The sequence below is a fragment of the Leishmania infantum genome, chromosome 17 (assembly GCF_000002875.2).
Source record: "Leishmania infantum JPCM5 genome chromosome 17".
Taxonomy (NCBI): Eukaryota; Euglenozoa; class Kinetoplastea; order Trypanosomatida; family Trypanosomatidae; genus Leishmania; species Leishmania infantum.
Window position 1 is genome coordinate 357,227 of NC_009401.2, and position 27,074 is coordinate 384,300.

At 59.1% G+C, this 27,074-nt stretch overlaps 7 protein-coding genes across 7 annotated transcripts; all 7 read right to left on the reverse strand.

Annotated features, from left to right (window-relative positions):
- Positions 1-209: 209 nt before the first annotated feature.
- On the reverse strand, positions 210-2,636 carry LINJ_17_0850 (conserved hypothetical protein; the record flags this gene model as incomplete). The annotated part of the gene is made up of 1 exon (XM_001464707.1): positions 210-2,636. The coding sequence occupies one exon, from the start codon at positions 2,634-2,636 to the stop codon at positions 210-212; it is 2,427 nt and encodes an 808-aa protein (XP_001464744.1).
- A 791-nt stretch (positions 2,637-3,427) lies between these two features.
- LINJ_17_0860 (conserved hypothetical protein) lies at positions 3,428-5,371 on the reverse strand (the record flags this gene model as incomplete). The annotated part of the gene is made up of 1 exon (XM_001464708.1): positions 3,428-5,371. One exon carries the CDS (start codon positions 5,369-5,371, stop codon positions 3,428-3,430), a length of 1,944 nt encoding a protein of 647 aa, XP_001464745.1.
- Positions 5,372-8,555: 3,184 nt separating this feature from the next.
- LINJ_17_0870 (putative guanosine monophosphate reductase) lies at positions 8,556-10,034 on the reverse strand (the record flags this gene model as incomplete). The annotated part of the gene is made up of 1 exon (XM_001464709.1): positions 8,556-10,034. One exon carries the CDS (start codon positions 10,032-10,034, stop codon positions 8,556-8,558), a length of 1,479 nt encoding a protein of 492 aa, XP_001464746.1.
- Positions 10,035-10,775: 741 nt separating this feature from the next.
- Positions 10,776-11,744, reverse strand: LINJ_17_0880 (ysine decarboxylase-like protein; the record flags this gene model as incomplete). The annotated part of the gene is made up of 1 exon (XM_001464710.1): positions 10,776-11,744. The coding sequence occupies one exon, from the start codon at positions 11,742-11,744 to the stop codon at positions 10,776-10,778; it is 969 nt and encodes a 322-aa protein (XP_001464747.1).
- Positions 11,745-15,650: 3,906 nt separating this feature from the next.
- Positions 15,651-18,473, reverse strand: LINJ_17_0890 (putative OSM3-like kinesin; the record flags this gene model as incomplete). The annotated part of the gene is made up of 1 exon (XM_001464711.1): positions 15,651-18,473. One exon carries the CDS (start codon positions 18,471-18,473, stop codon positions 15,651-15,653), a length of 2,823 nt encoding a protein of 940 aa, XP_001464748.1.
- A 1,293-nt stretch (positions 18,474-19,766) lies between these two features.
- On the reverse strand, positions 19,767-21,707 carry LINJ_17_0900 (conserved hypothetical protein; the record flags this gene model as incomplete). The annotated part of the gene is made up of 1 exon (XM_001464712.1): positions 19,767-21,707. One exon carries the CDS (start codon positions 21,705-21,707, stop codon positions 19,767-19,769), a length of 1,941 nt encoding a protein of 646 aa, XP_001464749.1.
- A 557-nt stretch (positions 21,708-22,264) lies between these two features.
- Positions 22,265-22,888, reverse strand: LINJ_17_0910 (conserved hypothetical protein; the record flags this gene model as incomplete). The annotated part of the gene is made up of 1 exon (XM_001464713.1): positions 22,265-22,888. The coding sequence occupies one exon, from the start codon at positions 22,886-22,888 to the stop codon at positions 22,265-22,267; it is 624 nt and encodes a 207-aa protein (XP_001464750.1).
- Between the last annotated feature and the right edge of the window lie 4,186 nt (positions 22,889-27,074).

The window sequence follows — 27,074 nt, forward strand, 5'->3', positions numbered from 1 at the left end:
GGTGCACACGAGAGGAGAATGGAGGCGGAGATGGTGGTTAGCGGAGGCGACGACATGCACACACACACACACACACACACACACACACACACACACACACACACACACACACACACACACACATAGAAACAGAAGGAAGATGGCAAAGGAAAGCACCAGGCCTGTTAGGCCCCCTTTTCCTTGTCGAGGCCCGCGCCTGCCCAGGCCCATCACAGCTGTTGCGCACGCTGGTGACGATACATGTCCTGCAGCGTACGTTCGCGAGACTGCAGCTGCTGCAGGTCGTGCTCGGCCTCATCCAAGTCGCGGCGCATCTTCAAGACCTCGCGGTCCCGCAGTTCCTTGGTGAAACGCGACGCCAGCCGCGCACGCTGCAGCTGACTGATGATGCGCTCGCACACATAGGCGGCGACGGAGGGTGGGGGCAGTCCTTCCCCCTCGTCATCCTCTGCGCTGTTACCCACGGCCGGCGAGCCCTTCAACTGCCCGTCATCGCGAACGTACCCGTAAAGGACGTGCCTGTCCTGCGGGCTGAGCATTGCCGTCGACATCACTTGTTCCCACTCCTGTCGGAGCGGCTGCAGGATCGCGTTGGCCTCCTGCACTTGCGCGGCAACTCTTTGACTCAGCTGGTGCAAGGCCTGCTGCACGTTAACGTGAGCACCGTACGCCTGAAGGCCGCCGACTGACGTGTAAGCACGCACAGCCGCTGCCATCGATGAGGAGTGCTGCAGCTGCGTTGCCCCTTTCGTGCCGCCTCCGTTGGCCATGCTGGCACCATCCGTGGCTGTGCGATCGGTCGAGCACAGCTCCTGCTCTATAAGGCTTTGAGCAGCGTGGATCTCCGCCGGCGTGGGCTGTTCATCCTCGGGCGCCTTGCTTGTTTCTGCAGCGGCCGTTGCTCGTTCGCACTCCACAGCGACCCACCGACGTGCATCTAGCATGTACATCTCTGCCTCACTTTCTGTGAAGGTGATACCGTACTGCGCGTCGGCAGCGCTGGTGCTGTTGGCAACGGCGTCTGAGGGGCCCGCATTCGTATGGATGGGTGCACGGGCCTCGTCGCTTCGGGAGGCCCCGCTGTTGCTGTAGACTGCTGCCGTTGCCGCGGCGTCTGTCTTCGGCATCTTGCGAGGTGCGGGGATGTCCAGCGCACCGAAGAGGTGGGCCGGAACACCGTTGTCGCTGCGCCTTGCTTCGGCGCTGCTGCTGCTGCCCGCAGGACGAGAAGGCGGCTCAGGTGCTCGCTGCTGAGCAACTTCTCTCGGGTAGCTGGCGTCCCTGTCCTCCTCTCCAGTCACCGACACCGGCTTCAACGCTTCGCGAGGGCGCTTCAGTGGTGGCAGGGGAAGCGGCGGCGGCATGTCTGCGCTGAAGCTCGTCAAGGTGGGCCCGGGTGCCGCCCGGGCAGCTGAGGGCAGTGTGGCAAAGAGGTTGTCCAGGGTGCTCTTGAGCTCCTCTTTGGCCTCCGCTGCCGCAGCCGCAGCGATCGAGTTGGCGCCGGTGACGGGCTTGCCAGCTGCGGTGATGGCACGAGTGCCGAACGCGTTGCTCTCCAGCAGCGACGGTGACGCCGACGTCGGCGCAGATGTGAGTTGCCTCAGCAGATCTTGGTTCACTCCTGTGAGTGCCGCACGAGCGCGGCTGCTACCGATGGAGGACGCTGTCGCCTCCTCGTCTCCGCCTGCGCCGGCGGCGCTGCTCATCTGCCGCTGTTGGATGTGGCGCTGCTGCTCCGTTAGGTCCTTCATGAGAACCCGCTGCTTCTTCACGAGACCAGCCTGTTTCTGGTCCTCGTACATGTCAATCGCCTCAAATTGCTCATCGTTATCATCGTCCTCACCAGAGTCGCGCGCCTCGCCGCTCGCGTAGTCCTCCTCGTCGGCCTCTTCAATCTCGTCAACCAGACCGGGCTTCTGCCGGTCCTCTTCCAAGGCCTTCTTCATCTTGCGCGTTTGGCGCAGTGATAGAGTGCCGGACTCGATGCCCTCGCGATTGCTCTCCAGTTTGGCGAGAAAGGCAGCCTCTGCGAGCTGCTGCTGGCGCTCTTTGCGGAGCCCTTTCTTCTGGTCCTGGTTCGCTAGGCGGCTAGTGGCCATGTCGATCATCTCTCTCTCGCAGCGCTCGCCGCTGATGGTGTCGGCCCTGGAGGCGCGCTCCTCATGCGTCTTGCGCGCGATGCGCCGTCGCCGCCGCTCCGCCATGAAGGACTCTAAGCTCTGCTTCTCACCGGCGGCGCCGCCTGGCGCGTCTTTGAGCTGCTGCTGCTGCTGCTTCAGGTAGTACTCTTGTTCATCCTTGAGTTCCAGGTAGCGCTGCTCGCACAGCCACGCTGGTCGGATGTAGTGGTTCGGCGTGCGCCGCGTCAGCTGCTCCGAAATGAGACGCCATTTGTGCGGGAAGAGCGCCTGGAGCTCGACCAGCTTTTCCTCCTCCTCGAGGCTCCAGGCCTCGTGAATGTTCAGCCGCGGGTCCAGGTAGTTTTCCCACCGCTCGCGGCACTGCATGGCGGTCTTCTTGGTCAGCATCGAGGCAACCCGCTCCCAATCCCGGAGGCCGTACTGCGCCAGCGCTGCCTTCATCACCTCATCCTCGGCGTTCGTCCAGGCCCCGCCCTTGAAGTGCAGTCGAGACATGTTAGGAAATAATCGAAAGACACACGAGGGGTGTGTCGGTAAGAGAGAGAAAGGAGGGGGTGGATCGATGCACCGCGAAGTTTATGGCGATGCCCACGCGCGCGGAGCCGAACGACAGACAACGTGAACGAAAGAGGTCGATGCCGTTGGTAGGCAGTGCCCTCGCTACCCCTTGAGCACTTTCTACGGTATACTCCCAAAAGAAAAACAGAAAAGCGGGAGGGGGCGGTAAACAACCGAGGCACCACCACCGTAGTTGTGGGCGTGTGAGGGACAGTATGGGAAGGGGTTAGGAGAGGAGAGGGGGAGAGGAGAGAGAGCAGGGTGAAGGGGGATGAAGGGAGAGAGGGAGGGGGTTGAGTGAGTGGACGCACGAAGCGAGCGTGCTTTTGTGCGTGCGCAGGAGCCGCTTCGGCGCTGATGGTTTGCGGAGGTACGAGGTCGTGCATACGCCCTACTCTCTTTTTCGTCTGTCGCCTTCATTTTTGTGGCAATCGGTTTGTTCTCTTCTTCGCATATTATGTGTGAGGAGGGTACTCAGGTGGACGCATACACGCGCGGGCACACACACACACTTCATGGCGTCGTCAAACACATGCCACACAGCCACATGTCCAGACGTTGCTGGCGAGAAGGGGTGGGAGGATGGAGGCTGGTGGGCGCGCGAGCGGCAGCAGCCATGGGTGTCCTGCTGTGTGGGCGACAATGATGCCCGAGAGAAGGGGAGAGGCAGAGTGGGGGGGGGGGCGAGGTGAGGGCTTCAGCCACCTTCCACTGCTTGTTTCACCGCATCACATCGCCGCTGCCACGGCCTCCACGAGAGAGACCATGTCGGAGGGCAGTTGCAGGCTTCGGTCTCGCACGAGGCCCACCATGCGCTGCACATCTTCCTTAGCCAAGCGTGACGGGGCTGTTACGTGGGGAGGCTCGGGTGCACCGCAAGTCTGCTGCTGCCGCAGGCGGTGCAACTCACGACGCCACTCGTGCAGGATGCGCTCGTGGTAGTGATACAGGACCGACTGCTGCCCAACCCCAAGACGCATGCACAGCTCGTACAACTCATAGTCTACTGGCGGCAGCTCCTGCATGTGGGAATGCGTGCGGGGGTAGCGCGCGAGCTTGTCAGCGCTCAGCACAACGGCGCTGCTCTGAAGGACGGGTGCCTCGTGACGGCCCACAAACGACGGAGCGAGATACGAAGGGCGGCCTTCTTCCTCATCCCGCAGGATGGGCGACTGCAGCCTGATGCTGCGAGCCGCGCTGACGGCCTCCGGCCGAGCTGGCTGTGCCGCCACGGCGCTGGCGGCGTTGCCGCGCAGCGTTGCTTCAGCAGCCGCGCCGACAACAGCGACGCCATTGTCTTTCATTTGCGTCATGGCGGCAGCTTCTTTGCGTGATTCTTGAAAGACGCTTTCCTCGTCTACATGCATCAAGGAGCTCGTCTGAGCCTGCTGCTTGGTCGCCGCTTCAGCTTCAGAGGCCTGCTTCAGCTCCTCTGGCGTCATCCAACGGAACTCGTGCTCGGACAGCCACACCTTCATGCGTCTTCCACTCCCTGCTCCAGCTCCCGCGCCAGCGTCCGCGTGATTAGGAGGCCTTTCGTCCAGTGGTACTTCTGCAGCGGCTGCAGTGCCCGTGCTGAGTGTGCGCGTATAGTGGGCAACAGCCTCCTCCAGCAACGACACGTACTCCACGCACAGCTGCGCCTTGGCGAAGAGGTCAGCGCGCAGCTGCTGCGACAGGTTCACGACAAGGTCGATGGAGACGTCATCGTCCGCCTGCTCACATAGTTTGCTGCCGGTCGCATCGCAATCGTGAATGGGCGTCGCGGCTTTGCCGTGAGCACGGCCTCGTGCATCGCGGGCGGGCAGTAGCTCTTGGTGAGCGTTTCGGCTCTCCTTCAGTGCTGCCGCCACGGCAGGTCGCAGTGTGTGACGTGGCACCTCGAAGACATACCGTGGTGCCTCCTCTGGAGTGTTGTACGGCGCATCCGGCGCCACGGTGAAGGACAACCCGCGATATTCATCCCGCCAATCGTCGACTCCAAGTCGCGATGGGTGGAGTGTCGGGGGCAGTGGGTCCAGGTGCCCGAAGGAGTGGACGCAGAAGGTGGCGGACGAGTCCGACGCCGCGGACGACGACGGAGATCGTATCTCTTGCAGAGGGAAGAAGCGATGAAGCACCTCGCTGGAGATTTTGTTTTCCATCACCAGCGCCATACCGTCCTGTTGACGAAGTTTCCGAAACGACGCGGAGGCTCCACCGACTGAGCGAGGCAGCGTCGGCCCAACAAAGAGCACATCGATGGCTTGACGGATCGCCCCACTCCAGAAGCCGATGCCGTGGGCTTTGGTAGAGCGTATATCAGAGAGGAACAACATCGCAGGCACGGCGGGTGTGATGGACAAGGAGGAGGTCGGTGCTGCTGCTGCTGCGGCGGTGGCCGCCGCACCGAGCGGAGCGCGAGCCAGCGCCGCCGTCGCCACGCTCGCACTGTTGCCCTCGCGGGAGGCGATAGATGGCGTGACTACCCCATACAGGTCCTCTTCCTCAGCATCCACAGCTGTCCCCTGCTGCCGCTGCTGCTGCGGCTGCACTGGTATGTCGTATGGTGCGCGCGGATCAGCCGCTGCCGCTGTCTTTTCAGGGGATGCAGTCGAGCCTGACTCGGCGCCACGCGACGACGACACGCTCGGAGGCAGCTGCAGATCACTGAAGGACAGCCCGCGCTGCATTTCCCACGGCAGCACCGCAGTCCACACGTGGAGAGGCACAACCTTGCGGTACACGTAGGGAGGGATGGTGGGCGCAGAGGATGAAGCAGCACCGGCGACCTTCGCGGCCAACGCAGGGTCGCCAGCGCCATCGCGACCCTCGCGCGTGCCCGACAAAGGCCACCAACGCCCTCCTCGTCGCGCTGAACGCGCCTCGCCGACCGCAGCTCCGCTGATGCTACCTGCAACCTGTGTGATGTACTCAGAGACGCGGGCGGCATGCGGGTAATGGTGATGACTAGCTCCGCTGCGAAGGTCGGCTTCTCCTGCAACGGCGTGTGCGTGCTGTACGCCAGCCAATCGCGCAGCACGCGCTTCAGGGCATTGTAGTCGCGGTTGATTGGAAGCTGTATGTGTGACTTCACAATATCGTAGACGGTGCGCGGTGAAGGCGCTGGTGGTGTCGGCGGTGGCATGACTGCGGTGGTTGACGCGAGCTCCTGTGGTGAAACACCGCGAAGGCAGAGTTTTGTGAAAGAAAAGAGGACGAGAGATGAGGTGCAACGGCACTGCGTGTGTCCGTGACTGCAGAGCAGAGCGAGAGACGTGAAAAGCAGCTGAAGACAGCCAGAGGCAACTGGAGAGCGACCTTAGGAGGAGGGGGTGGGGTATGCGGATCAGCGAAGGGGCGAACGGCAGTGTCCGAGGCCCATTCGCGGTCGGCTCGTTCAGACGCGGTGCGTGAGTGTGTCAGAGGGAAGCAAGGCGTCAACGCGCCTATGCGTCCATACACCCACACGCACAGACACACAAACGTTGAGGGCAGGCCCTTATTGTGCTCTCTCTCTGTCTCTGCCTCTTACGCCTCTTCGCTATCCTGCCTTCTCCCTCGCCATCCCCTCACCTTTCCACGTACTATTTCTCCTAACGCGAGGGTGCATAAACCACATATAACTATATATGCATATCTATATATGCATGCATATGCACGTATGTACGTGTGCGTGTGTGCATGTGGGCCGGCGGGCACGCGACTACGACTTTGCTCACACCTCGTCTCCGATGCGAAGATAAGTCGACTGTGCTTGGGAACGGACCGTGAGAGTGAGAGGGAGAGGGGATATGAGAGATGCGCTAGATACGATCACTCAGACGCTGATGATGATGCAATTCCTGTGTGCGTTCCTTCCATTTCAGTCATGCATTACTGTTGATTCACATGAGACGTTAATGCCTCCGTCCCTTTGCCAGCGTGAGAGAGAGATGGCGAAAGGAAACGGAGTTACGCCGACGCTATGGGCGAGTCGGCCCATCCACCTCAGTCAATCCGACGTCCGGCGAGTGTAGGCGGTCCGACCGCCTACACCGAGCCCATGCCAGTAGGAGTCGAGCGCATCTGCCGTACAAGAGCACAGACACGCGCATACGCCTGTGCGTGCGCACTGGCGAAAGTGCGGCCCTACACGTCCTTCCAGCGTACGGTGCCACCGGGTGGGGACATGCAGGGGGGCCCGGGGGCGAGACCTACCTTCTGGACGCATGGACAGAAGACACAACGGGAGACAAGGGGCCGTGCGGTCACTGTCGCCCATCCGCGGCCCATATGGCAACAGGAAGGCGCACTCACAGGCAGAGCAAAGAGCGCGCCGCCACTGGGCAGCGAGGGGACAGGCCCCGTCGTCCCCCCGATCTCGTCGCACCACCGTGTCGCGAGGAATGCGTGCGGACGTGAATGAATGGAGTACACAAAGGAAGGTATTAAATATGCTGTCCGCAGGGACTCACGCCCACTCGCTTGCCGGCGTAGAGCAGGAGATCAGGCGCGCGGGTGCCGAGAGTCAGCGAGCGAGAGTTAGTTGTCAGCATTCTGTTGCCCCCAAGCATGCCTTCAACATGATATATGCATATGCAGATGGGTAGAGAAAAGGAGAGCCGAGACAGACGAAACAACAAAGAAAATGAAAGCTAAATCAACGAAAGCATGGAATGCGCGCGTGCTGGTGTGTGCGTATGCGTGACCTTTTCTCTCTCTGGCGTGTGTGTGAGCACCCCTCGCCCCCCTTCCTACCACCACCACACACATCCACCCGGCCTGTGCGTAGACATACACACCGGCATAGCGTGCTTCGTGGCCACACATAACGCATCGGCATCGTCCCCTTTTACTCTCGTTAGTTCGCTCACATCCGATGAGAGGTGTGTGCGTGTGTTGGGGGGGGGCAAACACCTCTCCGTGCGTGGCATCTCAGGGTCCAGCACCCCCACTGTGTGAGGAAGCCAGGCGGTCCCTCTATCCCTGCCAAGTGCCAGAGCCACTTCCGGCGGTCACAGGGCCGAGCGCCTGCGACGTGGCGAAGTCAGGGCGCCTCATCGCCACCGATGCCGACGGCCACATCCTCGACGGCGTGGCGTCGGAGCGACCCGAGACCGCGAGCACGCCTGCACCATCCATACGATCGACGAGGCGCCAGCGCGACTCGAGCACATCCCGCCCCGCCCTCGCCGCCCACCGGTGGAGGGAGCCTGCGCCACCGCGGGAGATGCACCACGCGGCCACCGGCACAAATGGGGAGCGGCTGTGAGGCGGCACTGCAAGGCGGGTGGGTGGGGAGGGCTCGAGGCAGAGGCCGTGCTGCGATGCCCGAGTTGGCGCAGTGCCGCGCCGGCGTGTGTCTACGGCTGCTTCGCGCCACGCGACGGGTGGCCTGTGGCAGGGCAGGGTCGGCGGCTCGAGAGTGGAACGGGACCTCATGCTGTGTGGAAGAGATGTGGACTCACACGGAAAAGAAATGTTAGGTCTCTCCTCCCGCTTCTCTGTCTTGATCGCATCAGCGGAAGGAGAACACCGAGACACACACACACAGACACACACACACAGACACACACACACAGACACACACACACACAGAATGAGAGATGGTGCAACGACAGAAGATGGACGCCACACACTCCAACGCGCAACCACCGACACCTGTGCAAAGATACTTCACCTGCGGGGAGCAAGAGGACGGAAGCAGGGAAGGAGAGGGAGGAGGCACTGCACGGCGTCAACTGCTTGCGGTGAACTCCCGGTACCCTGACCGCCCCACTCAGAGAAGCTGCACAAGACCAAGTCCGCAAAGAACGTTGCTGCCCGCTTATGGCGTTTATGCGTGTCTGTGTGTGTGTATGTGTCTGTGTATGTAGGCGCTGCCATAAGACTCCTTTACAGCTTCGAGATATCGTGGCTGCCGCTCTCCCGCAAACCGGCGCCCGACATGCGCACAAACCTTGCGCGCTGCTGCATATCGGCAATGCTGTGGGAGCCGCAGTACGAGATGCCGGAGCGCAGGCCACCGACAAGTTGCTTTAGAATCGGAGCGAGGGGGCCCTTGCAGGGCACGCTGCCCTCCACACCCTCCGGCACGAGATCATTAAAGACGTCCTCGTCAAGGCGCTTTTCGCGCTCCGCCTTGCTGATGTTCGCGCCAAAGCCAGCCATGCCACGAATGATCTTCACCTTCTTGCCATCCTTTACAAGAACGCGGCCTGGGGCCTCGTCTGTGCCCGCCAGCATGTTGCCCAACATCACCGTGTCAGCGCCCGCTGCAATCGCCTTGCAGATGTCCCCGGCTGTCTTGACGCCACCGTCGGCGATGCACGGTACACCATGCTTCTTCGCCACGCGAGCACAGTCCATCACAGCAGACAGTTGCGGCACGCCGGAGCCGGCCACGAGGCGCGTAATGCAGATGCTGCCCGGACCCACACCAATCTTCAAGCCATCTGCTCCCGCGTCGATGAGGTCCTGCGCGGCCTCCGCCGTGGCGATGTTGCCGGCGATGATGTCGACCTTGTTGGTGAGCGGGTTCACCTTGAGTGCCTTCACCATGTCGATGCAGAGGTCGCTGTGGCCGTGCGCGATATCCACGACGAGCACGTCCGCGCCGGCATCCACTAGGGCGGCGGCGCGCTTGTGATCCTCTTTCTTCACGCCGATAGCGGCGCCGACAATGAGGCGGCCACGCGAGTCAAGAGTGGCGTTGCGGTTGCCAGTCAGCTTCAAAATGTCTGACTGAGTGATGAGGTAGAGCAGCTCTCCTTTGGGGCCCAGCAGCGGAATGTTGCTGGTCCGCTTCGTGCGCATGACCTCGCGAGCCTCCTCCAGGGTGATGGCGGTGTTGGTCGAGACGACCGTTCGGCTCACCGGCGTCATGAGGGTTTCGACGAGGGCGGAGTCGGTGGCAAAGATAAGGTCGCTCTTGCTGAGCACCCCGCACAGGCGGCGGCTGGTGAAGTCGTCCACCACCATCAGGCAGCTGACACCGCCTTTTCGGCCAGACCAGTTCAGCTCCTCGAGAGCCTCTGCCTTTGTCGCCGACGGCAGGATCATGCGCGGGTCTTCAATCAGGAAGGACTGCGCGCGCTTCACCTTGCGCACCATCGCGCACTGTTCCTCAATGCTACAGAAGCGGTGCAGGATGCCAATGCCGCCTTCGCGCGCCATCGTCACGGCCGTCTTGTCCTCGCACACGGTGTCCATGTTGCTGGCGACGATGGGAATCTTGAGGTGAATGTTGCGGCTGAGGCGTGTGCTTGTGTTGACGGCCTTACGAGAGCGCACAGGGCTGCGCTGCGGAATGAGTAGCACGTCATCGTAAGTGAGTCCCTCAGGGAGGGTAGGAAGACTGCCTAGGGCCGCCATTCCCAACCGAGAGAGGCACAAAGGTGGAAGAGCGGAGGAGTCGATGGGATGTGTGTATATACGTATGTACACAACGAAAGCTGTACGCGTGCTTGTGCGAAGGCGAAGAGAGAAAGGCCCGGGGTGTGGGGTAGGCAGAGACGAGGAGAGGAAAGGGGAGGAGAGATGGAGTGCGGTGCCGAGGCAGAGACATGCAGCGCAGGAAAGAGGCGTGGGTAGGCTGTCTCTCTCTCTCTTTGTGCTTGATACCCTTCTTCCCATCCTTTTGGTTGCGGGCAGCAGTGTCCTTCGGACACCGGCACACACACACACATACACATGTACACAAATCCAGAACCATCCGTGCACGCGTGAAATCGTTAGGGCTCACACGTAATTCCCCGTGCAACAAAGTCGGCCGTCGGTGTAGCGGCATTTGTGTGCGCGACGATACGGTCAAGAGAGAGAGGGAGAAACAGAGGTGCCGGAGAGGTGAACATCGGACCGACTGTGGAGTGCTGGCCGAAGGGTCGGTGAGGGGGTTGGGGTACAAGCCGGGCGAACTGCGGGGGGGGGCCAAACGCACGCGCCCGTTGAGAATAAAGGGGAGGGGGGTAGGGTGCAGAAGGAAGGCAGGATAAAGCGCACCCTCCTCACGAAGACGGCCGTTACCGCATGGCCGCGTCTCAGCACCCCACAACAAAACGATGCCCTTTCACACCCCACACTCTGGCAAGAGCGAACCGTTGCGGCCCTCGGCACCTACGGTCGACTTGTCCAGATCAGTGTGGAAGCCGGACTCGGCGGCGGCACAAAGGACTTGAGCGTTTCCATAACCTCAATCGCGGTTGGCGCGATCACCAGGAAGTCGAAGACCTTCTCCTCCAGGAAGCCTTCGGCCATTAGGTGCCTCAGCAGCGCAACGAAAGGGTCGAAGAACCCTTCGACATTCACAATGCCAATCTTGGGCCGATAGGCGTTGAGCTGGAACAGCGTGATCACCTCCAGCAGCTCATCAAAGGTGCCGACGCCGCCTGGCAGTGCGACCACCGTGTTGGCGTGAGCAAACATGATGCTCTTCCGCTCCGACATGGTGGCTGTTGTGTAGATGCGGTCGCCAATCATCGGCCCTGATACTTCGCTCTCCGACAGGGCGTTGGGGATGATGGAGATGATCTTGCCATTCAGTGCGTGCGCCTCCTTCGCCAACTCACCCATAACACCGACCGTGCCACCGCCGTAGACAACAGGCTGCTTCGCTTCTTCGACGATGTACTTGGCGAGAGCCTTGGCCTCCTGCGTGTACGCGGGCTTGCTGCCGCTACGCGCACCGGCAAAAACCAGCACACCCTTCTGCAGCAGCGGGTCTTCCGTGTCCTTGTCAGACCACACCTGTGGCCTGCTGTCCATTGCCGGCTGCGATGCAACGTTGCTGTACACAGTTAGCTTCTGCTCCTCAACGGCGATCCCGGCTACGACTTTAAAGAGGTTCTGGAGGGGCGCGCTCTTCAGGTGAATCTCTTCGAAGTCGCGCATGCTGCTGTAGCGCTCCAGTACGAGGTACTGTAGCGGCACCGGCTGGCCATTCTCAAAGACCTGATGCAGCTCATAGGTGAGAGTACCGGGCTCATTACGAACGGAGTGCTGCTGCAGCGGGGCGAAGGCGTCGAGGAACTGCTGCTCCGCCTCGCCGTCGCGCAGCTTGATGGTAAACACAGCCGCCACAACCATTTTCTTCTGCTCTTATACTCGTCTTCTTTTCGATGGCTCGGCAAGGGGCTTTCCGTGCGAGATATGTGACAGTGAGTTGTGCGGACTGCTCTTGTGCGATGTGCTTGTATGCCTTCCCGGCTTGTGCGCGTGTGCTCTACAATGCTCTGCTGGAGAATGATGGACAGGCACCGGTGTGTGCGTGTGTGTGTGTGAGGAAAGGCTAAGGCGTGCTTCATCGAAGGTGGTTGTGGGCCAACGGTGCACTCACAAGGCGGAGGAGGACCTCCACGAAGAAGCACAAAGGGTCGGAGCGGAGAAAGAGAGAGGAAGAATGTGAAAGCGGGAGCGATGATGATGAGACAGCAGCTGTGGTACCACACACACACACACACACACACACACACAAGCGTGTATGACTGCGTGACCTTCCCTTCCCCTGACGTGTGTATGTGTGTGTTTGTTTGTGAAGGCATTGCAGAGGGACTGAGCGGCTGGACGCAAGCTGCAGAGAGAGAGAGAGGGAAGGAGGAGTTACCCCTTTGACGGCAGCGTTGTAAGCGCCACTTTTTTCCGCCATCAGCAGTCACGTGCAACGATGGCGTGAGAAACAAGTGCAGAGAGTAAGAGCGAGAGGAGGAGCACGGGCACGAGATCGGGGTGAGGGTAGGCGCGCCCTCCGTTTTTTTTTCTTGCATCTCGTGGAGTCCAGCCGCTACCAATCCTGTGCTTTCTCACAAATTGTCTCGGCTCACCTTGCACGCCATCTTTTTCTCGGCGAATACGTGAGCGCGGCCGCTGCGGCCGCGTCTTCCGACCATACCACACCATCATGAGGAAGTCTCATCGTTTCCCTTCTTACCTTTTCTGCACATGTTCTTTTTTTTTTTAGATTCGGCGACGTTGCCGCGATGCAGCACATCAGTGGACAATGCATGAGCACACAGGCACATACAAGGCAAGAGAGAGAATGGTGTGCACACATGCGTCCTTTGTATCGTCCTCGTCCTCCCTCCCTCCTCGACTTCTCCCCTTCCCTCCTGTCCAGGAATTGAGGAGAGAAAGAGGAGACACGAAATCAAAATAATAGAGCAAACATGTATGAAAGACGTGAAGGCAGCGAGGATGCGACAGGAGGTGGTGGTCGTGGTGGTGTTGGTGGTGACGGCAACGTCACCTTTCGTCCACTCATTCCACTCGCCGCCCACTCACCCACCCACGCATGCCCGCGCAAAGGCACAACAAAGAAAAGCACAAAGCAGCATTACAAAATTCACAGCAGCGAGGCGGATGCGGTGGGCGGGACAGCAGCAGCATTCTCCATCCACAGCGAAGAAGGCGCGCCAACACACACACACACACAGACACAGACTCTCACGTGCAGATGCAGACAAACAGATTACATATACAAGGGAGAGAGAAGAAACAGGAGCGCGAAAAGAGAAGTCAGCAACGAGCAACAGCAACGAGAGCGTCGATCCTTCTCGCTCCACTGCCCACCCCCATTCATCCCCCGAAAAAAAAAAACGATATACACATACACTTTATACATATGAAAGGAAATAATGGCGCGGGAGAGGGAGACGGGTGTGCACGGGGGAAATCAAGCACAAAACCACAAGAGACGAAGAGCAACCATCGCGACAGCAACAACCAAACATCGAGGACGACACGAAAACACGGGAGGTGAAATGACGGTGTGCGGCGAAGGTGGGGGAGAGAGGAGACAGGAGAGAGACAAAGAGGTGCAGAGATGGGGAGAGGCGGTGATGTGTGTGTGTGCCATCCGTTGACAACATATTACATTTCTTGCCCCTCTACCCGTCTCTACCTTTGGTGCTCTTCTCCTGCGCATCCCTTTCGCTCTTCATTTTCTTCGCCAGGGGGTGAAAAAGAAAAAAAAGTTCAAGAACAACAACGGCACCAACCATAATTTTTTTTTGTCGTTCCGCACGCAACTCCGCTGAACAATCAGAGGTCTGCACACTCCACGACATTTCACATCAGTCACGCTCCCTCGTTTCCTCGTTCCACGCTTTCTCTCCCCCTCTGTGCGCGTACCGTGCTGAGGCGATTTGAATCCCTGCAAGCGGTTTACCGACCCCGCCACCACACGCGATACATCCCATAAACAAGATGGTGCTGGGAAGGGGGGAAGGCATTCAGTTCTACCTTCACACAGCACGAAGGGCGTGCGGGTGTCGGGTGGTGGCGGTCGTAGCAGCTGGCAACATGAGGGGAGACGCCAGCGTAGAAGAGGGAGTAAGGGAGGAGACAGGGGAAGGGGCAGGAGGGAATAACTAGCACACAGACAGACAGGCAGAATGATACATGGTGAAAAAAGCGAAAATCGGAAAACAGGGAAAACACAAGAGAGAAAAAACTCTGGGGCGTGGAGGCAGAGGGGCGGCTGCTGTCGCTGGCGGTGGTGGAGGTAAGAGACTTATGCACAGAAGGGAGGGGAGAGAAACGAAGAGACCCGCTCGGGGTTGAGGTACATCCATCATACACACCCACAGGCACGGCAGAGGAGAGGGAGGCCCTGATGTAAAACAAGCGCGCCACATCCACAAAGACCAAACAAACTAAGAAGGGATCAGACCTCAGTGTCCTACACCATCCCCTTCTTTTCTTTCGCTCACGCACAGATACAACGTAGATCGACTCACAACGAGCTGTAAGAAAGTAAAGCGAGAGAGAGTCACAGAGGACTATGCGTATCGGCGAGTGTGCGTGTGCGTGTGTGCGTCGGTTGCACAATCGTTCCCCCCTGACCCTCACCGGCGGTTCCAGCAGAATAAGAAACGAAGGAGCAGATCAACAAGAAGATAAGGCTGCATGGAAAGAGAGACAGAGGGGAAGCTTTCTTGTAAAGTTTCTTATGCTTTTTTCTCAAGTGTGAAGTCTCCTGGCGCGTGTCTCCCCTCCTCGCGGCCACTCGAGCCCCCCCCTTTCCCCCTCCCCCACAGACCTCTCATCGGACGTAAGAGAACAGGATCGAAACCGAACAAAAAGAACGGGGAAGAGTTACGGAGGAGCATGGCAGCCGGAGAAGACGTTATATATATGCATGTATATATACATATGGTATCGCTTTCTTTGAATGGCGCGTGGCTTGGTGCGTTGGTGGAAGGGGCCCAAAGTTAAGTAAAAAGGATGCCGTCCTCCACCATCGTTCACAGACAACGCGAGAAATACATCACATGCCCCTTTTCCTCCCTTCCTCCCACCCGGCGGCGCAGCACAGCGGTGTGTGTTTGCGTACGAGGATCTCTGTGTACATGAGAAAGCGATGCATACTAAGACGAAAAGGTGAGGAGGAGGAGGAGGAGGAGGGGGGGCGGGAAGTGAGGACGGACAAAGTACCGAGGCCTTCGCGCTCGAGGGCCGCGGAGGAGAACACCTTGGCGCACGCGCGAGCACGCGCATGCCACCGACATGGGCATGAAGCCGTGCTGGAGACGAGAGAAGGAGCAGGACAAGCAGAAGCGTTTGTGCAGAGATTTGAAACATAATGAGAAAGGGGAGGAGTCGTGGTGGTGGTGTGTGAGTGAGTCAGTGAGTGAGTGTGTGTGTGGGTGGGTGGGGGTGGGGGTACTACACATACGCGCACGAAGGAAAAGGGAAAAGGTTTGATCAACGGATCAGGAAGGGACGTTGGAGAAGGGGCAGCGATATTACGCGGGGAGGGTCAAAGCGGAAGGACACACACACGCACATAAACACACGCGGACACACACACGCACATAAACACACGCGGACACACACACACACACACACGCACATAAGCACACGCGGACACACAAAAAGTAGAGAACATCATTTGCGGATGCAGCGGGAGATGCAGAGATCTTCGGCAAAGAGAGGGGAGGGGCGGAGAGGAAGGGCGACGACTGCGTATGAATGCACGTATGCGTTCGTGTCTTGCTACGAGCACTCGGCGTCGTCTGAGGGATCTGTCGTGCTACGCCTCACAACGGACTTGGCGCTGCGCACCTCACCCATGGCGAAGAGATCGTCCTTGCGACGGCGCTCCTGCTTTGCGCGCTCGAGGGCGTTCTGGATTTGCTCCTTCTGCTCCAAGGCCTCAGCCTCGTCATCGGAGAGCTCGATGCGGCGCAGCAGGCGCATCTGCTCCACCTTCTTCTCCTCCAGAGCTTTGCGGAGGTCCTCGCACTCGCACACCTTCATGTCGAACCGCTCTTCCCACTTGTTCAGCTCCTCCTGCAGCTTATGGACCTTCTTCTTTAGCTTCTTCTGACGGAGCGACTTTTCATTCAGTTCAGCGCTTCGCTGCTCAGAAAACTCGGCGACGCGCTTATTGATGAGCTGCTGCATCTGCGCATCCTTGTTCTCCAGCTGCTCGCGGAACTGCTGTTCCAGTGCCACGAGGGCCTCCGTCTTTTCCCGCACAGAGATCTGGAAATACTCTGCCTTCTCGTTGTTCTTTATGATGATGGCTTTCTGCTTCTCCAGCAATGCGCGCACCTGCTCTAGTTGGTCAGAGCGCTCGCGCAGGCGGGTTTCCAGCCGCGTCACCTCGTCCTCTGAGTGGGTGGCAGCTGCCAGCTTCGCCTCGTACTCCTGCTGCACTTTGGCGAGCTGTCGGTCGTGCTGCGCCACGGTGGACTCCAACTTGGCGAGCTCCGTGCGTTGAGCCTCCAGCTCCGCGTAGAGAGACTCGCGAGAAGCAGTCACGTGCTCCACCTTGGCCTTCGCCTCCTCAAGCTCCGCCTGAAGACTGCTAATCGCTGCGGCGTTCTGAGCCGCCGCACTTGTGGACGACTGCAGCTCCAGCGGCACCGCTGAGTCCGCCGCCGCGTTCTTTGAGATGGAGGCCGACTTTTGCTGGGGCGCAGCCACCGCCGCGGTCGAGCGAGGCAGAGCGGACGCTGCCGCCATCAGCTGGCGTCGCAGCTTCTCGTTTTCCTCGCGTAAAAGCTTGATCGCTGCGGCGCCGTTGTCGTCGAGCTTAATCGCTGCCAGCAGCTTCTCCTCCTGCATTGTGTAGTCCTGCTGCTGCCCCATTGCCACCGCAACTTGACCATCGCCGATGCTACTGCCGGGCGCGACCGAGGCTCTCTTCCACTCGGCCAGCTCCTCCTTCACCTCCGCCAGGTGCCGCTCCAGCTGCGCCTTGCTGGTCTTGAGCTCCTTCTTGGTTGCCATGTGCTCTGCCTGGGACGCCTTGAGGTCCGCCGTCAGCGACTGGATCTTCTCCTGCAGGGACGACTCACCGCCTCCTTCCGCCTTCTTCTTGGCGTTTCGCAGTATCTCCTCGAATGTCCGAGTGACCTGCAGCTGCTCCAGCGTCTGCGCCGCCTTCTCTGTCGGCGTCAGGAAGTAGTTGTAGCACAGCGTCCACACTTCGTTCAGCTGAGACTGCATTGCCGCCCCGCTGCTCTCCGAGATCTGCAGTTGATTCTGCAGCTGGCTAATCTCGTCCTCCATGGAGAGGAGGCGGGTGTTAAGGGTCTGCCGCTCCGCGGCAAGAGTGGCCTTCGCCGTCTCGTAGTCGACCAAATCCGCTTCGCGGCTCTTTGTGGCGTTGTCCAGCTGCACCTCCAGTTGACCTATCTTCTCTTGTAGCTGCACCACCTCCTCCTCCAGCCCCGCCGTGCCCTCGTTCTCGTACTTGGCCAGTTTCTCGCGCAGCTCCTTCACTATTTCCGTCAGTTCTGCGATCTTCTGATCCTTCGAGTCCATGTTCACAACCGGCTTGTTCTTGATCTGCTTGGCGCGGTCCGCAAAGCGCAGCGTCGACACCGTCTCCGACATGTTGCGCTCGCTGGGGTTGATATTCGCAAACATGACGGTCTTGCTGTTTCCACCAAGCGAGTCCTTCAGCAGCATCGTCAGAGGGCTGCTGCGGAACGGCACGTGGGCGCCGCCCTTGACAATGGTGTCGATGACGGTGCCGAGCGCGCTCAGCGAGAGGTTGATGTTGCACCCCTCTTTCAGCGTGTCACCCGAGGCGCCAGTCTTGCCCTGGCGCTCCGAGCCGGCAAGATCCACCAGGTTCAGCTTGCTCGACACGGCGCGGGTGCTGCCGTCTTCGAGGGTCTCGGTGCACTCCAGAATGAGCGAGAAAACGGAGTGCGAGCGGCTGCTATCGGCGTTCAGCTCCGTGGACGCGACGCGGCGACGGTCTGTGCCCTCCTCCAGGTGCCGGATAACATCCTCAGGGAACTTGACCTGCGCCACAACGGCGCCTTTCACAAAAAAGGTGTGATCCTTGTTTTCGCGGATATCCAGTGACACCTGCTGCTTCGCTAGCAGGTCGCGCACCTTACCATTGTACAGCTCCATGAAGGACACGTACATGCTGACGGTCGTGCTCGGCGCCTCGTCTCTCATCTTCTGTACAGAGTCGAAAATGTGCTTGACGCACCGGGGGATCACACCCTCCAGCGTGCTGTTTCCCATCACACCCGTCATTGTGTGTGTCTTACCGGAGCCGGACTGGCCGTAGGCGAATACTGTTGCGTTGAAGCCGCCGAGCACGGACTCCGTCAGTGGCATAATGAACTGGGTGAAGATGTCCTCCTGGGAGAAGCTGTTGTTGATCACCGCGTCAAAGGTCCAGCGATCGGGCTCGCCAATGATGCTCTTCACGGTCACGGTGTTCTGCACCATGTCAAGGTCGACGCAGCTCTTGTGACCCATCGCATTTTCCTTCTCGCTGAAAGGACGGCATCGGACGAGCACCTTAATGTTCTCCGCCGCGGCGGCCTGGTCCTTCTTGCCCATCGAGAATACAGAGGGAGAGTCGTGTGTGTGTGTGTGTAAGGTGGGGCGAGCCCAGCGGACTCACTTACGGTGAGAGGATCGGTGACGCAGTGGAGAAAGATGTGTGCGTCTGTGAGTGTGTGCTTGAGGGTGCACTAAGACGTCGGTTATCGCGCGTGCAGGAGCGCGTCTGCGTACAAGGGGCTGGGGAGAAGAAGTAGTCGGAGATGTATCACGGAGTAGGAGGGAGGGAGAGATGCACGGAGGCAGCCTCTCATCATTACCCACCACCACCACTACGACACACACCCGCCTCTCTTGAACAATCACGAAAGAAAAAAAAACGCCACGCGCGCGTACGCACACAAACGGAGAGAGACAGGGGTAGTGAACGCAGCACCGCGTAAAGATAAACTGAGCAACTGAGCGTGGGACGCGTGTGTAGGCGCTGACCGCCAGACCAGTACGTCTTTTGCGCAGGTCTATGTGATGAAGAGAGCGACAAGAGCAATGAAGATTCTGGCAACAACGAAAAAAAACAACAACAGCTGACGGGGGTGGTAGCTCCTGAGTAAGAGGGGTGTTATATATATATATGTGTGTGTGTGTGCGTGCGGGGCAGATACAGTACTGTCGTTATTATTATTTTTGTTGTTAATGTCCACGAGAAAATGCCATAGAAGGGGGATGGTCGAAACGCGGTGGAGAGTGATGGGAGTGACAGGAGTGCGGAGCAGGAAAGGGAGAGGACGGGGGGAGGGCGAGTGGCGGCGGCGGCAGGCGGCCCACCCTCAAGCACAGAGATAGACCTCTCAGCGTCATCTAAGTCACATTGCTCTCTCGCCCTCTTCTCGTCCTTTTCCACATGGGCCGCTCCATGGACCGAGGCGGACGCGTGAGATGGAAACCTTCACATTTCACTTCGCTCTTTATTCACGGGAGAGTATGTGTGTGTATGTGTGTGGAGGGGTGGGGGGCGGGGGGAGGGAAGGCACGCTTCTTGTTTTCCTTCTTTAGGGCGTTTCAAGCTGCCGCCACATTTAATGGGTGCATGTGACAGCGTACTCTGGGAGAGCCACGATACAGTCAGAGAGAACGCCGTGACAGACATCGAACACCATACGCACCGTATGCTGCATCAAACATGCACACCACTGTAATTAGCAAGAAGCATAAGGTAACCGCACAAGCCGTTCAACTGACCGGCCGATTGAGGTGGACTTGACTATCGTGTCGCGCCCCAGGCCCACGCACCGTTGCCTCTGCCTCAGCGGCAGAGGGGGCGGGGAGGGGAAAGGAATGCTTAGAACTCTCCTACTTTGTGAGGTGTTGCGACGCTGCGGCAGCTTCTTCTTCCCACGCCTTCAGCGCCGCCAGCACATCCGCCGACACCACCGGCTCAACAACCAGCGGCAGAGGTGTTCCGTGTAGCGTCGGACGCAGGTACATCCCGTTCAGCACCTGCAGGGCCCGCACCGCGGCGGCGGCCGAGGTGAACACCACCTCAAGGGTCTTCGTGTTTGGGCGGATTGCAGCCACCGTGTCACCGCGAGGAAGATCACCCAGCGCGGCGGCGTCTGCGGAGGCAAGGGACGAGGAAGAAGTCTTGGACGTCGCCTTTCTTGACAAGTATCGAGGAGCTGCCGCGTCGGTGGGTGAGTCCACGCCTTCCTGCACTGGATGGCGTGCGTGGCCAGCTACTGCTGCTACGGCAGGTATGCTATCGGTGCTGCGGTGCACCATACAGCTCACCAGCTCATCGGCGTTCTTCCCCGTGCAGACGTGCTGAACACAAAGCTCTCGCACCTCCATGGCACCCATGTTCAGAGGTACGTTGTGCACCCGAACGACCTGGCTCGAAAGGCGAGTGACGCCAGCTGCATCCGTGAAGGTGCCGAGCGCGTACCGCCGCTGCAGCCGCTGGAGCAGACTAGCACGACTCGACGGGCTCTCTGAAGGCAGAACACTTGCTGCGACTTTCTCCTTGTCGATTCCGGATGCTGCCATGCGATCGACGACGGCGCCAAGGCGATCAGCGGCGAAGATGTTGGTGGTGAGCTGATCTAGCCGCGCTTGCAGAATGCTTACCTGCTCGGCTAGTTGTGCGCTTGATGGCAAAGCGGCAGGCGCGACTGTTGTAGCCGCGTGTGCCGCAGCTGCAAGGGAGGCACCACCGTCATGGCTTGCAGTGGGCGAGGCGCATGTATCGGAGAGAGGCGCCGCCGTTGATTGAGCAACACCCTCTCCCCTACCACTACCTGTCGCCGCTTCTGTGCTGGCAGGCCCGGCGAGATGCCGCCGTTCCATCTGCTGCACAAGCAGGTCGGTGTTTCGCTGGCCCAGCACCACTTCCCCTATAGAACGATGCACCTCGTTGAGCTTCCCGTGCAAGCCGTCCGCAGTGCTCTCCAGCTGCGCCACACGCCGTGTCAGGAGCAACAGCTCCTGCTGCATCAACCGGATCGTTTCCTCCTGTGTGCGTAGCGTGTGCTGGGTGCGCCGTGTGAACTCGCGAAGCTGATCGACAGCGTGCGTGAGGGTCGAGAGAGTTGATGACGGCGCTGCCGAGGCCACCGCTGGAGGCGCAGACGGTGCCACACTCGTGCGAGTGCCCTCCGTTGCAAGATGAGATGCGCTCACTGCTCCTCGCCCTGGGGAGGCACTGCCACAAGCATTCGAGGTTCGCTTATCCTCACCACCGGCACTGGCGGTTCCGCGAAGACGAAGCGGCGAGCGCGCTAACCAGCGCCGGCACGCAGTTTTGTTCCACATGTGTACGCGTGTACTGGGGAGCGAAAAAAAAAAGCAAAGAGGTGAGGCGACCACCACCATCACAGCAAAAGGCGTTGCCACGTGTGTGTGGGTGAGGCAGAGAGGGGGAGACCGTGTGTCGATGGTTGTTAAAAAAAAAGAGAAAGAGGCATGTGCTATATATGTGGAAGGAACAGCGCCCCCCCTCCCTTCCTCCCTCCTCGCACCCCTTTCTCCTCCTTTTTCGTTTGCCCTGGCGGCGTGAACTGCCTGAGGAAGGGAGTGGGAGGCCGGGAGGGGGCAGAATAGTGTGCACGTATCCACAGCAGCACGCTCCAAGGGTGTGGCATGTGCACCCTGCGTGTCCCTCTGATCCTTCGAACTGAGTGAGGAATGCTGAAGGGCGCAGACAGGATAGAGACACCTCTCACATGCGAGGGGCGGGAGGATTGGGGAGCGGGGGGAGGGGAGGGGAGGCAGATGACGTGCGATCTGCGACTTCATCTGCAACGTGCTGCAAACATACTATCGAGGAACGAGAGAGTGAGTTTCAGAGCAAGGACGAGGCAAGAGCGTAAGCTCATCATTCCTCCATCACCGTAGCGCTCCTTCTGCACCATTTCTCGTGTGTGTTTTTCATTGGTGAGGTGAGCCCGACATGCCGCACAGGTAGGAGAAGAAAGGGAAGAGGTGGCGGACGAGGCGAGGCGGGGAGGGGGAGAACTAGGACGGGCTGTGCAGCACGTACGCTAGCGCATGTGACGCATGCGGTGCCGCTCCCCGGCTCATCCCCATGTCCTTTCCACACATAGGTGCACGGGCGACAGGAGGCCGATTAGTCGAGTTAGAGCAAGACAAAAAAAAGCGGTTGACTACTTCGTGGGGATCATTGGGGCGGCAGCGAGGGGACAGCCACGGCGGAGGAGGCGGTCGTGCGTACTTCACTTCTGCTTACGCACGCCCCCATTCCCAGAGACACACATGACACCGTCTAGCCGCCGCGGATAGGCTTGAGCGGGAAGACCCTCCCCTGCTCGCCCCTCTTCTTTTGCTTGCTTCACTTAGCTGGAGTCCTGTATGCGCTTCAGCTTCCCATCGAAGAGGCGATGGCGACCTGCACGGCCGAGGCGTACCCCACCGCAGCGCTGGAAGAGCTCCTTGTCGGACATACGAGTGACATCGCCGATGTGCTCGCCCTTCGACCGCTTGCTGTCCGTACGATCATCACCGTCGTTGCCACTGTTCGAGGGGGAAGACGATGGTGTGCGGTGCTGCCGCTTCACTGCGGCACGAGCCGCGACTGCCATCTTTCCTTCGGCCTTTCTGTCCGCGCTGCTACTGCTGCTGGCACCGCTGCTAGTGGAGCTCACGTCACTCAACTCGCCCCCATTGTCTACCTCATCTTCAGAGGTATCACCTTGGTCTACGCGCGCCTTGTTCGACTGCCGCTGTCGCTTCCTCGTCTCTTTGTGGAGCTGGCTGTAGATGGCGTCGAGTTCGACGGCGTGCGTCGAAGCCAAGCTGCCGCCCTGCGCAGGGTCAGCGGCGTGGCCAAGGCCGGTGGCGATGTGAGGGTCGCGGCGAGCCACCTTCACGTAAGACTTAATGCCGGAGCGCTCCTTGCCAAGTCCCTCGCCTTCCTTCCACCCGTACTTTTCCATCATCTTCTTTGCTAGAGCCGACATGGTTACTGCTCTTGATGCAAACGTGTTGGCCAATGCTTCTCCTTCAACTTGGCGGGGTGATGGCGATTGAGGGCGGCGACAGCAGAGGCGAGCGATGCCACTGGAGACCCCTTCGCGTGCACACTGGGGTTTTGTATGTGCGCTGGACACGCTGCTTTCCTCCCTAGCTTGTGTAGAGAGCAGGTGTACGCGATAGAGAAGGCGAGAGATACGCAACTGTGCATGTATGGCGGTATGGTGAGAAAATATGTGCGTGTGGACTTGTGCTTTGGTGTGGTGCGCAGGCACACAGCCACACGCGAGCAACGCCAATAGAAGCAAGGAGGGGCAAGTTGGGCCCCAAGGGTGGGCGGGTGGGGTGGGGGAGGGGGAAGATGAGGAGGGGCCTAGCACGATTGCGCGTGCGCCTTTTGTAGCACAGACATTGAGCAAAGAATGCGCCTCGGCGCTTGCTTGTCCGCGAGCGCAGCCGCTGCTTCTCCCTCTCTTTCTCTCCTTCCCGTTTCCGCGGTCCGCGCTTCACGATGTCCTCTCAGGCAACACTCATCACCAAAAACCAGACCACGCCGCGCAGGTCGGCGGGGGCCTGGAGGAGGAGGAGGAGGGGGAGGGGAGTGAAAGAGGTTGCTAGGCGCCACGCAAGGCGTGCACGGGCAATCGTCACGCATGCACAGGGGTGTAGTGCATAAGGGCACCGCGACGCCATAGAGGAGGCCATCAAGGCGTTTCGTTGCTCATCAGAGAAGAGGTGAACAAAGCATCGGAGAAGAGAAATCAGAAGGGAAGGGTCTACACACAGACACACAGACACACGCCGGCAGACGCACACACAAGCAAGAGTAACCGAAGTCAAATACACGTAGATGGAAAAGGGATGAACCAAAAACGAAGACGAAAAAAACGGTACCGCGCGGCATCCACCGCTCTACATACACAAAATACACCGAAGCAGTTGCCCATCACTACGTCACCGCCACACAGCGGCAGCGGCAGCCGAGGGGAGGAAGGGCGAGGCGTGAGGAGAGGCGGGGAGGGAGGGAGGAGGAAGACCGGCAAAACACTTCAAGCGAATAGTCATAATAAACAGGAACACCATAGAGACAACGGCATACTCATCGACGGGACGAGTACCACGCTCACCAAAGAGGAAGACACGAGAAGAGCAAACACAAAGGAAAACGCACCCGCACGCACAGGCTAAAGAGTAGAACAACGGGAGAAGAGCTCACAGAGATGGGGCCGAGAGAGAGAGAGAGCGGGATCGAGTGAGACAAGAGGAACCGAGAAAGAAGGTGGAGGGGAGGGAGGACCAACAGAGAAGTAATGGAGAGTAGAGAGCCGAGAGTGTGCGTGCGTGTTGTGCCGACTGTGATGGAGGTGTGGTGACCGTTAAAAGGACGAGGGAGGGGGGAGGCGCGTGGGTCGAGCAGAACAGGGGGAGAAGACGGCGGAAGGACGAAAAGGTAAACACCCACACACAGAAACACACACACACCACACAACAGAAACATTCCAGCCCCAGTGACGACAAGAGCGAGGGAGACACGCAGGTCGCATTGACATTAGGACAGAAGTACTGAGGGCAAAGCCACAACAAAAAAACGCGGTGGGTGAGAGGGGAGCGGAGGGGGGGAGGAGTAGGTGGGCGGTCCGTACACACACAAACACACACACACACAAACACACACACACAGCCACACAAGCGAAGAAGAAGCCGACGCTGCAGGCAGAAACGAAGCACACGCACCCATATAGCCAGAAACTCGCACAGTCCGTCTGCTCGCCAGTGACACACCCACCCACACATATAAACAGACGAAAGCACAATACGAACCACAGCACAACAGCACCAAAAAAGAAATACGTCTCCCCCCTGTTGCGCGGGGTTAGATAACACATACATGTACAGGCAGACATGAGGCGCTGCATAAATCCAGAGGGAGGAGGGGGGAGTAGATATCGTGGTGGTGTGTATGCGTGCATGTATGTGTGTGGAGGGGTGGTGGAGATGGGGATGGCAGTGGGGGAGATCGGGAAAGCGGAGATGAAGGAACATCGGAAGGTAAAAGTCACACGCTCACACAGACATACACACACGCACACATGCACACGCACGAGATCCAGATGAAGAGAGGCAGACAAGCAAGGAGCTCACGAAGAACAACGAGTAGACTGCCCTCCCCCTACTTTGACGACGGGGAGGAGAGAGAAGCGAAGGTGATAACAGCCACGCCCACAAAGAGGAGAGGAGAGGAGGAGGAGGAGGAGGGGGAGAGGCAAGAAGGAGAAAACAAACGACGCCTTTTCACTTCTCCTTCTCTCGGCCTTCTTTTTCTGTTCGTTTTGTCGTCTCGGTAAAGAACCGAATGCGGTGACGACGCGCCCACGTAGGTGTGTATGCAGGTAATATATATATATATATTGTGTGTATGTGTATGTGTATGCGTGTGTGTGTGTAGGGAACGTTTTCTTTTCAGTTGTGTACTACGTACGCCCGCTTTCCCCCTCTCTCCGTCCGTCCGTCCCTCCCTCTTCGCCCCTTGTACCTTCTCTGGTGTTCGCACGCGTGCCAGCTTATATATGTACACATACACCCCACACTCACACATTGAGGGGCGTTCGTGTACGTACTCACGCGTGTGCGTGTCTCTCTCTCATTTGCCGTCCCTCGCATGTGCGACAAGTCGAGGCGTATGAGTAAGTCGGCTGCACGCGTTAACAACAAAGGGAGGGAGTTCACAGACACATACATCCACCGAGAAACGGTAAAAGGGAAAGAGAGAAGGACAGGAGGAGGGAGGAGGGGCAGAGCCATCCGGACACCCCCTCCCCCCAAACACGCAACCAAAGGACATGCAGAATGAGAAGGAAGGGGCAGTAGAGGAAGGGTGAGTGGCAGAGAAGGCGATGATGGCGGCGGTGATGAAGGAAGAAAAACAAAACGGAGGCCGATGAACGGCGAACATGATTTCCGAACATGAAGAAAACAAGAGCAACAACAACACAAAGAGCGCACAAAGAACCCAACCCACCAAAGACACAAGTCGGGAGAGTGTGTTCGCACCTCATCACGGGTGCAAACGATGGGGGGGAGGCCGGTGCCATCGCCGTGGCAAAACCACCCACCCCCCACCTCTCCCCCCTTCACCAGCACAACACTGCTCGGGGAGAAGCGCAGAAGAGAGAAAGAAAAAGAGGGGAAGGGCGCTACGCATCGGGCTGCCCTCTCCCTCTCTGACTCACCAACGAACAGAGACGCGCACACATGAGCGACATACACAGATGGGCGCTACAGTGAAGCAAATATAAAAAGAACACGCACATGCACACTGGTACGACCATGCAGCAAAAGAGAGGAGGAGGAGGAGGACATAGCCGAGGACGGGAGCAGGGTGGCCTGCACACAGCGCAGGGGGGGGCACACAAACGCACACCCATACATACGTGCGCAAAAGAGAGAAACGTCTTGCGCCCTTATCGCCTCTTCTACAACTACAGTCTATAGCTCAACCTTCCGGCCGTATCCGCCCGTCCAGCCCGACTATGCCCTGGGGCTCTATCGGCTCCACTGAAGCACCTTAAACGAAATGTTTTCCACCTCTCTGTCAACATCCACACCTTGCCGCTCATTTCTTTGCTACCCTTCTGCCCTCTCCTTCTCCAGCACACATGACGACAGGCAGTTCCGCCGTAGATGCGTGTCTGTAGAGAGGGAAGGAGCTAGGGAGACCGGACGAGAAAGATAGCGATTGCATGCTTAGGAGAGAGAGGAGGGGAGGGGAGTGAGTCAGCGCACCGAGAAGAGAGGGGGGGGGGAATGTGTGTATCGTACTGGGAGAGCTGAGGAAGATGGGAAAAAGGGGAGGAGGGGGGGTGAGAGAGCGAGAAAAGGGCAAGACACGGGACAAGAAGGCTCCCATGGGAGAGGGGGAAAAACAGGCGACGGGCGAGTGGGGGAGCGAAATGAGGGGTGGGATGGAGGGGGTTGTGAGCAGGGGAGGGGAAGGGGAGGGTGGTGTTGGGCGGAGCGACCTCATAACCGCAGGCGCAACAACAACAAAAGAGACGAAACAACGTCAATAAAAGTAGGGTTTGAAGCATTCCTTCCCCCCACTTCCCTCTCTCCGGCACGCGCACTGAGTCGCACGTTAACCTTTTTCCACTGCCCGCTTCCGCTCAGTCAAGC